Source organism: Phascolarctos cinereus, unplaced genomic scaffold (assembly GCF_003287225.1).
Source record: "Phascolarctos cinereus isolate Bilbo 61053 unplaced genomic scaffold, phaCin_HiC Scaffold_9;HRSCAF=440, whole genome shotgun sequence".
In the NCBI taxonomy this organism is placed as follows: Eukaryota; Metazoa; Chordata; class Mammalia; order Diprotodontia; family Phascolarctidae; genus Phascolarctos; species Phascolarctos cinereus.
The window spans coordinates 244119288-244135003 of NW_027556402.1; the positions used below are offsets into that span (position 1 = coordinate 244119288).

General features: G+C 51.1%; 1 protein-coding gene across 1 annotated transcript; it reads left to right on the forward strand.

The window, feature by feature from the left end:
- The first annotated feature begins 2611 nt into the window (after positions 1-2611).
- Positions 2612-11897, forward strand: F2 (coagulation factor II, thrombin). The gene is made up of 14 exons (XM_021009744.2): positions 2612-2773; positions 3365-3528; positions 3675-3699; positions 3981-4034; positions 4598-4703; positions 4845-4981; positions 6346-6657; positions 7185-7307; positions 7418-7544; positions 8869-9036; positions 10701-10874; positions 11003-11181; positions 11358-11428; positions 11754-11897. The coding sequence occupies exons 1-14, from the start codon at positions 2695-2697 to the stop codon at positions 11895-11897; spliced, it is 1863 nt and encodes a 620-aa protein (XP_020865403.2). The 5' UTR covers positions 2612-2694.
- The last annotated feature ends 3819 nt before the right edge of the window (positions 11898-15716 follow it).

Here is a 15716-nt window from a genome sequence, read left to right on the forward strand (position 1 = left end):
ATTAGGTGGCACTACAGATAAGACAGTGAGCTGCACTCAGAATTGAATTCGGAGCTTAAGAGTAGGTCAGCACTTTCAATAATCCCACATGCTCAAAGACGGGAAAAAAAAAGTCACCCTAATACAGCTATTTCAGGAAAAGCTGTGGCCATGCTCCACCTCACTCCCAACTCTCCTCAGTAACCTCACACCCACTGCCTTCACGTTCCGGAGAAACGTTTGCCTGGCCCTGTCAAGGAGACCTTCTCCCTTAGCACGGCTCTCCTTTTTCCTTTCCATTGTTAATAATTAGGTCCCGTCAATTTGTTCTGGCCATCCTTGTATTTCCCCTGGCTGAAGTATCCCTCCAGTATTCTGGTGACGCTACCTAGCTGCAAGCCCTAGAAAGACACAGTCTCCTAAAAGTACAAATGCTGGGTCATCCAAATGGCAAACAGCATGGTCGCTGTAAATGGGCCATGTCTTATTTCCAGCAAAGATACCTACAAGACATGTAAATATTTTCCAGCAAATGTACACTCAGAAAAGAAGATGACCCCATTGCATAGTGTGTACAAGGGATAGAGTCAATGTGAGCCATAGAATAATAAAAATCCTAGACTTCATTTCGTCTAACCCCTCTCATTTTACAGATGAAACTTAGAGGTGGAGAGGTGAAGTCAGTCACCTGTCCCCAAGTCACACAGACCCAAGATTTGAACCCAGGATCTCTGACAATCCAGCACCCTTCTCACAACTCTCTGCACTAAGCATTTTAGTATTTTACAGCAAGTAACATCTAAGCTCAGTTGCCAGAAGCCTTACTGACTATGGGCCTTGCCCTGCCTCCCCACCCTTCCCCCTGTGTGGGAAGCTCGTTTCCCTGCTGAGGTTGGAGTAGCATGGCTTGGGTCAGCCAGTGGACACACCTGGTTTCCCCTTTCTCTCTCATTCCCCTCCACTGAATCCTTGGCCTCAACCCTAACTTCCCCCTCCCACCGACCTCCCCAGATGGCACATGACCCTAGGCCAGACCCCAGCAGGACAGACCAGGAGAGACAGAAGAGAGCTTGTGATTCCCTGTGGACTGCTCTTTGTCCCCCAGTCCTCAGGCCCAGGGCTAATATTTACTCTTCCCACCCTCTACCTACAGCAAACAGGAAGCAGGAGAGAGAGGGTGGAGGGAAAACAAGGTCTGGACAGCTATCCAGGGAGAAAAGAAAGAAGCCTCCAGCCACAGGGGGACGGGTGAGGGGCCATGTCAGAGCAAAAAGAAGCCCAGGAGGCCAATGGAACACGACGTTCTGGCCAGCCCCAAGCCCAGTGATCTAGTAGGCAAAGGACCCAGCATCTGGTGATTCTTTCCACAGGGGAGCCAAGTTACTACTTGGGGCACTCTCTGGCACATGTTGGCTAAGCTTCTGTTTCATTTAGTTCTGTGTATCCCTTCCAAAGATGGACGATTTCATTGCTGATTACAAAGGTCTCCATGAGTCTTGGAGGCCAAAAAATTCACGACTGTTAACCTTCTGGTTGTAAATGGGAATTGTGAGGATTAAACTTTATTGTTGCCCTTTGTTTGTTAAACATCTAAGCAAGCCCACTCAATTCCATCCTCTTTCTTCCCCCAGATTATCAAAACCAACCAAAGTGAAAAATAGTTCTGGGTTTGTAGGCACCTGGCGCCAGGTTCTCATGGGGCTTTTCTGGGCCTCAGTTTCCCCTTCTGTAAGGGCCTTTCTAGTTCTACATCTAGGATTCTGCTGCCTCTCAGCTCCAGTTCAGCATTTCGTACCTGTAGTCCCCCAGCTCTCAGCCCAGAGGGGAAAGTGACCTTCCACCATCATTCCTCCGGAACCAAGATTGGCCATTGCCCTGATGTGAGCTCTACTGTCTTTCAGTGCTGCTTCATTTGTATTCTCATGATCATCGTGAATATTGTGCTCCTCTGCTTCACTTCACACAAATCCTCCCATGTTTCACGTACAGTAACTTTTTATTTATGACACTTTTTAGTCTTTTATTTCTGGTACCATTGAAAGAACACTAGGTTTGGTGTTAGAAGAGGGGTTCAAACCAGTATTCATCATCACCATCAACCTGAATTTTTTAAGTGCTTACTGTTTGCCAGGCACTACGCTAAGCACTGGGAATAAAAAAAAAAAAGGAGCCTTGGCTTCTTACCACCCATATAACACTGAATGTGTCACTTAACCCCTTAACCTCAGTCTTCTAATGTATAAAATTAGGGCAAAGGACTGGTTCATCTCTAAGGTCCTTTCTAGCCCAAATCCTCTGGTCTCTGTGACCCCCTAGACATAGGCAGCAGAGGCCTCAATAGCCTGGTTTTTCAGACAAGGGAGCAGACAGTGCAGTGACTCTCGCCACGTCCCACAGCCAGTACCCAGGGACAAAAGTCCCTGTCCCTTTACAGTCAGACCTCTGGTCCACTGCTCTCTCGTTGGGTCGAGACAGGAGCCCAACACAACAGGCATCATTGCCCAGGATGATGTGCCCCCGAGCACATAACTCCTGGGTTTTTCCTAGCCAAGATCAGAAGCCAAAAGTGGGGTTGGGCAGAAGCAGCCGCTGTCCCTCCAGCCCTGACCCGCTGACCCCTTCTTTCTGATTTCTTCATGCTGGTTCAACATTAACCTGCAGGGGCCAGATCGGCCTGCCTGTGATCCCTACGTCCACAGCTTCTCCACGGTCACCATGATGGGTGTTCAGGGCCTGACCCTACAAAGCTACCTGACCCTAGGAGTCTTGGTATCTCTTGCCCACTGTGAACATGGTAAGGACCCAAACACTACGGCCCTTAGAACACTCTTTGGGGTCCAGCCGGGGGAATGGGGTCAGGAACACCAAAGGAAGGTGACATAGACACTACCGAGAGGACCCGCAGTAAACATCAGAGATCAAGAGAGATTGGTGGTTTCCATCTGAAGGGAGAAGAGACAGAAGAGGAATGTGGGCAAAGGGTGGTTTTGTTGGGGAGAGGCATTAGGGGTCTCTGGGACGGAAGGGGTCAGGAGGTTTGTCTTTGTCACCCTCCAGAGACAAGCTGGAGAAAGAGAGGCGAGCTGGAGGACTAAGCCCTGTGTTCTTTAGCACTGGGTTCCAATCCTGGCTCTGCTACCTGCCAGCTGTGGTGTCCTGGTTCAGGTACCCTTAGCTCTCCAAGATTCCTTGTCTGTAGAGCGAGTGGGCAGGGACCTCAGAGAGCTAAATCCTCTGATTCCGACTGTCCTCTCCCGCCCCTCTGACCTCCAATGAGGGCCCTCCCGAAAGCAGGCTTAGGTTTGGGCCTCTCTGGGCTGGCCCTGCCCTGTTGGGGGCTACAGGCTCACACTCCACACCTCCCCTTCCTCACCTCCCTATACAGTGTTCCTAAACCAGCAGCAGGCACTGTCTGTGCTCCAGAGGGTCCGGCGGGCCAACAGGGGCCTCCTGGAGGAAATGAGAGCAGGAAACCTAGAGCGGGAGTGTCTAGAGGAACAGTGCAGCTACGAAGAGGCATTCGAGGCTCTGGAGTCCACAGCAGCCACGGTGAGAAGGGACCAGGGGAGCTGCAGGGAGGCCCAAGTGAAGCAGGCCCAGACAGAGCATCAGGGGAGGAGGACTAAAGGCAAGGAGAGGGGATCAGTGGCCTGCAGGTGGTCCCAGCCCTTCAACACCGGCCTTTATCTTTACAGGATACATTCTGGACCAAGTACAAATGTGAGTAATATGGGCAGGGGTGGGATGGCGGACGCTTAGCCCAGGACCTTCCTGGTCACAAGCAGGAATCTTCTGACCTTTCATCCATCCAGCCCACCCTGTTCCCTTTCAATCCTAGCCCTGGGCCTGCAGCAAATGCCCCAGGTATCTCAGGTCTTTCTGGGTCTCAGGTGCTTAGGGGGCCAGCTTGTGACCTACCCAAAGCCAGTGGAGACTCAGAGGCCCCCTGCCTGCTAGCACCTCACCCCTTGCTCCCATGGACATTTCTGGCTCTTTCCTAGTTTGTGAATCTGTGAGGACAACCTCAAGAGTCATCTTTGATGCCTGCCTAGAAGGTGAGAAGGAGTGGAACACACCAGAACCATGGGGTGCTGGGCCAGGGGGTGAAATATGTTTGGGGGAGGAGAGAGCTGTGCCCAGGGTAAAGGGCTGTGCTGGTCATGGGGCAGAGCTTTGTCCAGGGCATGGGGCTATGCCAAAAGCTGGGAGGAGTGTCATTAATATGGGGCTATGACCTGGGGCTGAGATGGTAGCTAGGTGTCCAAGTAGACAGGGCTCTGGGCTTGGAGTCAGGGAGATCTGAGTTCAAATCCAGCCTCAGACATTACCTGTGTGACCCTGGGCAGATCACTTTAATCTCTGTCTGCCTCAGTTTCCTCAACTGTAAAATGGGGATAATAATTGCAGACTTGTTGGGGGAATCTAATGAGATCATGTTTGTAAAGCACTCCGCAAAACTTAAAGCAGGATGTAAATACCACCTGTTATTATTATGAATTTGGTGCAGGGGCCAGGGCCATACACAGGGCAGGGAGCTATACTAGGGGTTGAAGAGGACCCAGTAGGGACCAGAGCAGAGCCAGGCTCAGTGACCCTCCCTGGACCTGGTCTTTGGCAGGAAATTGTGCAGAGGGCATAGGGTCCAATTACCGGGGGAACATCTCCATCACCAAGTCTGGGATCCCATGCCAGCTCTGGAGGAGTCACTACCCGCACAAGCCAGAGTGAGTTTCCTTCCCATCCCCCAGCTCCCTCCAAATCCCACAGATGGAGAGAGATCAGGCCAGGGATGTACCCCAGCTGAGTCCTGTATCCCAGCCTGGCTCCCCAATCCTCTCTCTGGGCTGAGTGCCTTCTTGTTTCAGGCTCAACTCCACCACGCACCCTAATGCTGACCTCCTGGAAAATTTCTGCCGAAACCCAGATGGCAGCTCTACCGGACCCTGGTGCTACACCAGTGATCCTACCCTGCGGAGAGAGGAGTGCAGCATCCCCCTCTGTGGTGAGCCTAGAAAGAATGGAGGGGAGCCCAGAGAGAGGAAGCCAAGGCAGAGGAGCAGGAGCAGGGGGCGAGAGCAGGAGGCGAGGCCAGGGCAGCTGGGGGGGGGGGTAGGAGGAGGAGGGAGGAGCAGGGTTGCTGGGGGACGCATCATCAATAGGGTTCAGAGGCAGGGGAGCCCTTGGAATCCTCTGGTCCGACCCCCTCATCTGGCACATAAGGCACCAGAGGCCCAGAGAGGGTGGCTCTTCGCCCTGTCCAGACTGGCTGGTCCTGGAAAGGAAGCGGAGCCGCCCTGCTCCTCATGGCTGTTTCCAGGCTCTCCCTCTCCCCAACCACTCAGCATCCTCTCCTCTGAAGTTTCCTCTCCAAATCCATCCCCCATCTCTGGATGACAGCAGCTGATGTTGACTGGGAGTTCAGTGGCTGGCTCACTGTCTTCCTCACTTCCCCAACTTCTGCCCTTCTGCCCCAGGGATGTGAACATAGGTCTGAATGTGCCCTCAAACACACTGACCTCCCGATTTGTCAGTATCCCATGATGACCCCCCTCAGGCATACCCTGGGATGGCCACACCCTACCTAGATCAGGTTCTTAACCTGGAGTCTGTGAACTTTGTAAAAAGTGTTTTTGTACGCGAACTTCAATATAATTGGTTTCCTTTGTAATCCTATGTATTTTATCTTACATTTAAAAACACGATTCTGAGATGGGGTCTGTAGTCTTCGCCAGGACACACAAAGAAGGATAAGGCTGTGTCCCGCATTTTGTCATTACCTACAAATGTCCTCGATCCACGACCAAAGCCTGACCCTGATTCCGTTCTCTAGTCACAACCTCCTACGAGTTCATCTCTCTCTAGGCCGCTGCCACCCCGACCCCACCGCAGACCTGATCCGGGTCTTCACCAATCCCTGTAATCCCTCTGCTCAGTCCTTTCTCAGGCTAACTCCCTTGCTCTAACTTCAGTCTTTTCCTCTTCCCAGTCTCCACTCCACGCTGTCCTCTGCTCTCCGATGCTCCTTGCGCTTTGCGAAACCCCAACCCTAGATTAGTGCCGCCATCTTCCTCCCACACGAAAAAGAGCTGGAGGAATTCCTCGATCACACTCACCAGAGACTTCTTCAAAAGTCTCTCCCCTCCAATCTCCAATATCTCCCAGTTTGCTGGCTCCATCACGGCTGCCTACAAACACACCCAAGTCTCCCCCATCCTAAAAAACAAACAAAGATCTTGCCTTCCCATTCATTATCAATAAAATGAAGGCATTGACCTCTGACCTATCTTGGGTGCTTCCCATGAGGCTGGGCACAGAACAGACTCTCAGGAAATTGTCTCTGATGAATTGGTTTCCCGATTGCTCCAGGAAAGGACAACAGCTTCACTGCGCCTCTGACCCCAAGAAACCCCAACCTGTCGGCAGAAAGGAGCTCACAGCCTTGCATCCCCGATGAGGGACAGAAGTACCAAGGACGCCTTGCTGTCAGTGTGTCCGGAGCCCCCTGCCTGCCCTGGGCCTCTGAGCAGCTCAAGTCGCTTCTCAAGGAGAACAGTTTTGACCCTGCTGTGTCCTTGGATGAGAACTATTGCCGAAATCCGGATGGTGATGAAGAGGGCCTCTGGTGCTTTGTGGCTGGGAACCCCATTGCTCCAGAATACTGCCAGGCCAGCTACTGCGGTGAGCTGGGGCCTAGGCTGATGCTCTGAGTGGCTTGGGGAGCCAAGGCTGTGGGGAGAAGACTGGGCCCCATGGGCATCTCTCTGGAGCTTGGGGGAGGTGGGAAGTGGGGAAAGGGATGGGGAAATCGGAGGTGGAGAGCAGCCCAGAGTGAGCAGACTGGCTGAAGGCGGGAGGTGGGGAGGATTCATAGGATTCTAGAATGGCAGAGCCGGAAGGACTAGGCTTTAGAACCCAACGTCACAGGGGAAGTGAGTGGCCCAGCCAGGTCCTCTGACTCCAGATCTCCTACTTTCCACATGGCCATGTTGCTGTCCCATTTATTCCAAGAGTTCCCCTGGGCTGGCGAGCCAGGGACTCGGCTAGGCCCCGCTTCTTCAGCAATAACCATTAGGCAGCTAATATGTGTGAGCGAGGCCCTGAGTGAGCCACTGGAAGTGAAGTCTCTGTCTTTGTGAACCCTGTGGAAGGGAGGTCTGGGGGCCACGGAGCTCATGGTGTCCCTGCACCGCCTGTCCTGCCCCCAGACAGCCCCGTGGATGAGGTGGATGGAGACTTGGAGCCAGAGCCAGAGACCATCGGGGGCCGGACCACATTTCAGGAGTACCAAGTATTCTTTAGTGAAAGGACCTTTGGTGCCGGAGAAGCAGGTGAAGGAAGCAGAGTGGCCCAAGCAGGGCCTGGTACAGGGTGGGCTGGCTGGCCGGTAGGTGGGGGGGCCTGGCTGCTTCATGGACCGGGGCTCACTCTGGCTTTGCAGACTGTGGGCTTCGGCCCCTGTTTGAGAAGAAGGGCTTGGAGGACAACAGTGAGAAGGAACTGATGGATTCTTACATTGGCGGGCGCATTGTGCATGGGGATGATGCTGAGCTGGGCGCCGCTCCCTGGTAAGACTTGGGCCCTTCTTCCTGTGCCAGGGGGCCTGAAGGCTGTGTCCTCACTCATCTCTGCCCCCAGAGACTCCCCGATTCCCCATAATGGCTACTTCAAACTTCTCCCCAAACTTCATCTGAAAGTGACCTATAAATGCCCCAATGTTGTTATGATTATTGTTATTATTATTATTATTATTATTATTATTATTCTCTTCTCTTTTCCCAACACCACCCTACCACTCACCCTTAAATCTAATAATCCATTCTGCTGGGGATGGCTAGGTGGCACAGTGGATAAAGCACCAGCCCTGAAGTGAGGAGGACCCTGAATTCAAATCCAGCCTCAGACACTTACTGGCTGTGTGACCCTGGGCAAGTCACTTAACCCCAATTGCCTCCAAAAAGAAAGAAAGAAGAAAAAAAGAGGAAAAAATAATCCAGTCTGCCGCTTTATAGGTTTACTTGCTTTCTCTCTTTTGGGAGATTCTATTTCCTACTTCCATGTCTTTGTAAAAGCTGTGCTCCATGCCTGGGAATGCATTCCCTCCTTGCAGAACTCCCTAGATTCCTTCCAAGAACAGCTTCAGTGACCCCTCCTACAGAGGAGGCCCTTCCAGACCCAGAGTGGCCTATAAACCCCACAGCACTTGGCACGATGGCTAACATACAGTAGGTGCTTAATAAATGCTTATTGACTTGGAGACTGAAACAGACCTAGTATGAGCTGGAACAGCTTGGCTCCCCATCTCCTCCCCTTCCTGCTCTTCTGGATGACTGAGCCCCCTCCCTGTGCCCTTAACCTTAACAGCCCAGGATCTACCCGAACTCAGCCCCTTCTGTCTCTCCTCCTCCCAGTCACTGCTCAGCCTTTTGCAAAGATGGTCTTCCCCCAAGGCCTCCTCTACCTCACTACCAGCTGTCTCCTCGGCTCCTTCCATTTGGAATCGCTCCTCAATCACGTCTAACCGCCAGATCGAATATAAGTTAACCACGGATTAGTCAATAGATCTCTCTGGATTCAGTCACAACACAGGGGTTCAGGTTCCGGCTCAGATACTCATTACCTGTCTGATGATGAGCAAGGAACTTAATCTTTCCGACCTCAGTTTCTTCATCTGTAAAGTAGGGCTAAGAATACTAACACCTGCCTCCCATGGTGTTTTGAATATTTTAGAGGATTTTTTTTTTTTGGCTAGGCAATGGGGTTAAGTGACTTGCCCAGGGTCACACAGCTAGTAAGTGTTATGTGCTATTTTGGAGGATTTTAAGGGCAATGTCCTGGCTCTAGGTCCCAGGGTAGCAGTGATTGACTCCTGGTGCACCGTTTCGTCTCCAGGCAGGTGATGCTTTTCCGGAAGACCCCTCAGGAACTGCTATGTGGAGCCAGTCTCATAAGTGACCGCTGGATCCTCACCGCCGCCCACTGCCTCTTCTACCCTCCCTGGGACAAGAATTTCACAGTGGAAGACATGCTAGTGCGCATAGGAAAACACCATCGCTCCAAGTACGGAGTGGGGCCAGGGGCAGGTATAGGTGGGTGGCCTTCCTAGGAAGGGAGATGCCTTGCCCAGGGAGAGCCAGGGAGAAGTCTGACACCGGGGAATGGTTTATCTTTGGTTGTTCTGATGGAAGGCTGTAATAGAGTGAGAGATGGGCCCGAATTCAGGAGACCTGGGTTCAAATACTGCCTCAGGTGCTCACTAGCCATGCTTGTGAGCTGCTTAGCCATTCAGAGCCTCAGTTTTCCTAATCTGTCAAGTGGGGATAACACTTGCCTTCTCTACTGTAAAGCCTGGTAGAAAGGGGAGTTATGTTTATTGCTCCGGAGGTCTCCTGGATGCAGGTGGTCCCTCCAGTGCTACTGAGCACACCTGTCTCTGCCTCTGCTGTCAAGTGAGGGGGTTAGACCTCCAAGGCTTCTCCCAGCCCCAAGCCTGTGGTCCTGTGACCCAGCCATGTCCACCCAGCCTTCAAGACTGATTAGCCACAAGGGGTGCCCTTAACCTTGGGAAGGGCCTTTCTCAGGTTACCACAAATTCTGCTCTGCACCCTTCTCATACCCTCACCCCCTCGTTATCACTATGGGAGCCTAGAAGAGCTTCACAAGGGCTCTGGGGTCCTTAGGGATGATGGTGCTCCTAGGATAGAAGGCTGGGATGGCCCTTAAAAATCTAGTCCATCCCCCTCATTGTCTTTTTTTTTTTTGGTGAGGCAATTGGGGTTAAGTGACTTACCCAGAGTCACACCCCTAGTGAGTGTAATGTGTCTGAGGTTAGATTTGAACTCAGACCCTCCTGACTCCAGGGACAGTGCTCTACCCACTGCGCCACCTAGCGGCCCCAAATTATATTTGTTTTCTGCTTTGACTTTTTCCTTTTCTTAATCCCCCTCATTTTCAAAAAGCAAATGAGGATGCTTGTTTGAAACACTGCTGTCACCTTCCTTCTGACAAAGCAGTTGAGTAAAGCAGAAGAAATCAAGCCCTTGGCCACCTCTGGCAATGCCAGCCTCAGCAGGTGCTCTCTGAGGAGGGGCGGCCCCCTGCTTCCATCTCAGCTCTGGGAAGCCAAGGTTCTAGCTCTGTCATTCAATCAGTTAATTTTAGGAACGGCTGACTGGGGCTTTGCCCCAGGTTTATGAATTTATTTTTAAATTTTGCTTTTTTTTACCTATTGTTTAATTAAGAAGCATTCGTTTTCTCTCTCTCCTACCTCCCCTCTACCCCACTGGGAAAAAGAAAACAAAACCCATGCGAAAGATTGGCACCGTCAAGAAATCAAATTCCCGCGTGTTGGGTCATGTCCGAGAATCTGTGTCTCATTCTGTGTCTTCTGACTCCTTCATTTTAAAAAGGGTTGAAATTGAGGCTGAGAAAGGGACGCATGCCCAAAATGAGGGGCTTTCATGAAAGGGGGAGGAGTGAAGTCAACAAGCACTTATTAGGTCATTATGTGCCAGGCACCATGCTGAGCACAGAGGATACAAGGAAAGGCAAAAAACGCAGCTGCCCTCAAGCAGCTCCCAGTCTGATAGGGGAGATGTAGATAAGAGAAGGAAACAACATGCGGGGAATAGGGCTCTCCCTGAGACACCAGGACAAGGCCCAGGTCCTGCTCTAGGCTCCCTTCTCAAGAGCCTCTGAGAATCCCCGTGCTGGGCTCTGGACAGGTATGAACGTCACATGGAGAAGATCGCCAAGTTGGAGAAAATCCTGATCCATCCCAAATACAACTGGAAGGAGAATTTGGACCGAGACATCGCCCTGCTGAAACTAAAACAGCCCATCACCTTCAGTGACTACATCCACCCAGTCTGCCTGCCCTCCAAGGACGTTGTCCAAAAGTACGGCCCAGACATGGGAGGGGGAGTGCCCGGGCTCAAGGGGGAGAGACATTGCAGAAGATGGGGCTGGACGGTGCCGTCTGGGTTCTCCATTCGCTCTCCCTCATCTCCCTCTCTCCCCTCCCCAGGTTATTCCTGTCCGGTTACAAAGGGAGGGTCACTGGCTGGGGCAACCTGAAGGAGACGTGGACCTCCTCGAAAGAAAACCTGCCCACCCTTATGCAGAAAATCAACCTCCCCATTGTAGACCAGGCCACTTGCCGGGCTTCCACCCGGATCAAAATCACAGACAACATGTTCTGCGCAGGCAAGTTTGTGGGGCGAGAGGAGGGGTTGGGAAGAGGAAGCTCAAAGTCCATTCAAGCAGTCTGAGAGAGAGAGTGGGTAGAGACCAGCGTGGCCTGCTGCCCAGGTCATCTCCCCTCAGGCGTCCTTGGGGATAGGCAGAGAGGGCGAAGCAAATGACTATCGCCCCCTCTCTAGGGTACAAAGCTGATGATCAGAAGCGAGGGGATTCTTGTGAAGGAGACAGCGGAGGGCCTTTTGTTATGAAGGTGGGTGTCCCTTCTGGGTAGATGGACATTTGGGAAAGCATTGGGCTGGGAAAGGGCCCAGGACAGATCTAAAACTAGGCCGGGGCAACTGGAGCTTTGTCCTAGGGTTCCAATACGCAGAAGGCGTTAACAGAGTCATTCTGGGTTGTGCTTCATACACTCGAAGAGAGATCATTCTCATCCCACTCTCTCTGTCTCCTATGCAACAATCATTCTGTATGGCTCTATTCCCAGCACGGGATGGGGATGGTGGCTTGAAGAGGCAGTTACCAGGGAGGGTAGATGGAGGTATCCCTGGGACATCACCCATCCTGTCTTCTTTAAGAGCCCTTTTGACAAGCGCTGGTACCAAATGGGAATTGTGTCCTGGGGTGAAGGCTGCGACCGGGATGGGAAATACGGCTTCTACACTCATGTCTTCCGTCTGAAGAAGTGGATACAGAAAACCATCGACCGATTTGGACTTTAGGGGGCCACCTGCAAGGCCCTATCCCTGCCCCCAAGCAAGGAGCATGAACTAGAGAGGTCTCCCCCCTTCCCCAGTGAAGTGGGAAGGTTTGTTTTGTTTTTTATTTCTAAAATATATATTTCCCAATAAAAATCTTTCCCTCTATGAGCTTCGGTTATCCCACTTCTCACATTTAGCTCCTCCTCTTGGGCTCAGATGGCCCCCAGAGGGGCTGCTTGGGACATCTAAGAACCAAGCCACCATTTGGACCAAAAGGAACCAACTTTGGAAAAGAAATCACCACAGAAGGCAGGGGTTCTTAACCTTTTGGGGGCTATAGGCCCCTTGGGCAGTCCGGGGAAGCCTATGGACTGCTTATCAGAATCATGCTTTTAAATAATTAAAGGAAATATCAAGTTTCATTTAGAGGTTAGTGAAAACAAGGATGTAATTCTTCCCCATCCAAGCTCATAGACACCCCTGAAGTCGCTGCACAGACCCTAGTTAAGGGCCCTAATGTAAGGAGGCCCAGGCTTGAGGGAGATGAGAGAATTTGGGGGTGCAAGGCGGGGGCCAAACTACAGGAATAGATTGGACCTAGCCTCCTTTCCCTGTAAGCCCAGAAGGCCCAACAGGGAAACCTCCCCATCTCACTTTCTCACTCCTGCCTGGAGCTGGCCGATCATGTCAGACTTTGTGCGTTCACACCAAATGCCTGGGTGACCTCAGCCCTCATTCTCTCTTCCTCCACTCCTCTGATGAAGAGATAGCCCTTCTCACCAAGACTAACCCCCTCTACACATAGCCTCCCTTGATAAAAGCCGGCTTTTTAAGGGTGGCAAAATGTTTTTACATGTTCTCTGATTTCATCATCCCAACCCTGAGAATTGGGTGTTATCATTATCCCCATTTTACAGATGAGGAAACTGATGCTGAGAGAGTTTAATAGGGTCACTTGGCTACTAAGTATTTGAGACAGGATTTAAACTCGTCTTCCAGACTCCAACCCCCATGATCTTATCTACACCAGTCCACTTAGCTGACTGTTTATAAATTGGAAAAGGAATTGGAATTTAGGATTATTTTTTAAACCACAAGTTAAGGGATTTATCTAGTCTTTAAGGCTATCAGAGAGGACAGATGTGCCCTCTCATAGCATGTCCCTTGGGCCAACTGTTGGCAATTGGGCTATATGAGGCAGGACTGAAATTTCTATGTTCCTGTGTAGTTGAGTGCTACAGGTGAATGAATGAATAAATGGATGGAGTGATCTGTGTTTGCTCTTATACTACTGAATATTTTTGTAAAAACTTTGGATGAAGGAAAGTTGTTCAGTCGTTTTCTGTCATGTCTGACTCTGTGACCCCATTTGGGGTTTTCTTGGCAAAGATACTGCAGTGCTTTGCCATTTTCTTCTCTGGCTCATTTTACAGATGAGTAAACTGAGGTAAACATGGTTGAGTGAATTGCCCAGGGTCACAGCTAGTGTCTGATGCTGGATTTGAACTCATGTCTTCCTGACTCCAGGCTTGTGCTCCATCCACTGTGCCACTTCATTGCCTCGTTGGAAAAAGGCATAGATGCCATATTTACCCAGTTTGTAAATGACACCAAGCTAACTAAAGTTTTGCTAACACACTAGCTAAATCAGAATACAAACAGAAGATGGGGCTGAATCTAATAGAAGGGGGGGGTGCTGCAGGGAGAGGCAGCTAGGTGGTGCAGTGGATAGAGCACCAGCCCTGGATTCAGGAGGACCTCAGTTCAAATTCGACCTCAGACATGTAACACTTACCAACTGTGAGACCCTGGGCAAGTCACTTAACCCCACTGCCTAGCCAACAACAACAACAAAAAAAGAATGTGAATCTAATAGAATGGGTCTCTAAAGTCCTTAAGCTTTAATAACTTCAGAAGTAAAAATGCTACACACACCCCACCATTGGAGAGTTTAAACTTTTACATTTACTTAGCTTTGTGCATTCTGAATGACCTTCATTTGAACAAGACGGGACCCGTCTTTCTGCACTGCCGGTGACCAGTTTCTGTACAGAACTTTCTCCGACCTGGGGATGTGCAGAAGAGGTCCCCTTGCTGAGCCACTCCAGTGACCTCATCTGTCTCTGTTGGGCTGCTTTCTTGTGGGGTCGCATCCACACCGTCCCCTCTGCCTCCAAACCTCATTCTTCGCATGATCTTAAGGCTGGGATTACCAAGGCAATCCTCTTAGTCCCTGGGGAGCAGCTAATGAGTTGGTTTTTTTTTTTTTAACAAAGTTCACAAGATAGTGACCATGTTGAGTTTTACAAAGAAACATCAACATTTAAAAATTTTAAAAATCAAATCTTTCAAATGTTGCTTTTTGTAGTTGTAGCTTGTATACACAGGGCAGCTGGGTGGCGCAGTGGATAGAGTGCTGGGCCTGGAGTTAGGAAGAGCTGAGTTCAAATCTGACCTTAGCCACTTACTAGCTGTGTGACTCTGGGCAAGTCACTTCACATCTGTCTGCCTCAGTTTCTTCAGTTGCAAAATGGGGATAACACTACCTGTTCCCAGGATTGTTGTATATTTGTAAAGCACAGTGCCTGGTACAAGGTCGTGTTATCTTCTCTCCCCCACTTCTAAAGTTTTTGAAGCTTAAAACTGTCCTGAGACTTTTGGGGACTGGCCCATAGCTTAGCGTTTACTTGGGTTCAGAAACCGGTTCTCATGACAGCAAGATGAATGAGGGATGGCCAGACAGGGGAGGGATGGCAGCTCACCAGGTGGCAACGGTATGATGCAGCGTCTCGGGCAGCACACCTTTCAGACATAGACCGATTGCCCCTCGGTCTGTCCTCTGAATCAGTCGGGCTCCAGATGGCGTCCTGGGCGCCGTTCTGGCCCCCACACCATAGGAGGGGGGTTGGGAGGGCCACCGGCGCAGTGAGGAGTGGGGGAGGGGGTCTGGGCCACACGCCTACTGACCAAAGGATGCTTGGCTTCAGCAAGCCCCTTACAGTGGTGGTGGGGGAGGCAGGGAGAGGGACAGCAGCTCTCCTGGAAGAGGGAATTAGGAGCAACGGCTAGAAGGCGCATCAAGGACAACAGACCCAACGACAGCTAGCATTTCCGTAGCACCCCCTATGTGCCAGGCACCACGAGAAGCGCTTTACAATGATTATCTCGCTGGATCTCCACAACCTGGGGAGGTGGGTGCTGTTATCCCTGTTTTACAGATGAGGAAACTGAGGCTCACAGGTGAAGTGACTTGCCCAGGGTCACCCAGCTAGCCACAATGCAACACTGCCTCTCCATTGCACTGGCTTCGAGGTGCAAGCCGGTGCTGCTGCTCCTTTGATAGTTCTACTACGGAACCACCCTGTGTGAGCCGAGATGGGCCGTGGAAATTATGTGCCCTCAGCCATCCCTGAAGATTACTGGCACATCCTTGGCAAAGGTCATCCAGCCCGTGTGAAAAGTCGCCACGACTGAGAACCCATTTTCTCCCTGGGCAGCTCATCTGTCCCTCTTTGGGAATCTGTTGAGATGGATAGAGTGCCTGGCCCAGACTCATCTTCCTGTGCTCAACTCCGGCCTCAGATACACACTAGCTGTGTGACCCTAGGCAAGTCACTCAACCTTGCTGACCTCAGTTTGCTCATCTGTGAAATGAGCTGGAGAAGGAAATGACAAACCACTCGGTGTCTTTGCCAAGAAAACCCCGAATGGGGTCGGTCAGGAAGAGGTGGACAGGACTGAAACAACTGAAAACCACATTTATACTTTTGAGACCTTACATCTTCTGCCTGCTTTTCCTCCTGCCCCAGGCATGACTGGCTTAAAGAGTCAGAAACAGTA

Coding starts and splice junctions, on each gene's coding strand:
- F2 (XM_021009744.2), top strand. CDS start 2,695: ATGATGGGTGTTCAGGGCCTGACCCTACAAAGCTACCTGACCCTAGGA. Junction 2,774..3,364: donor TCTTGCCCACTGTGAACATG/GTAAGGACCCAA, acceptor CTCCCTATACAG/TGTTCCTAAACCAGCAGCAG. Junction 4,035..4,597: donor CTTTGATGCCTGCCTAGAAG/GTGAGAAGGAGT, acceptor GGTCTTTGGCAG/GAAATTGTGCAGAGGGCATA.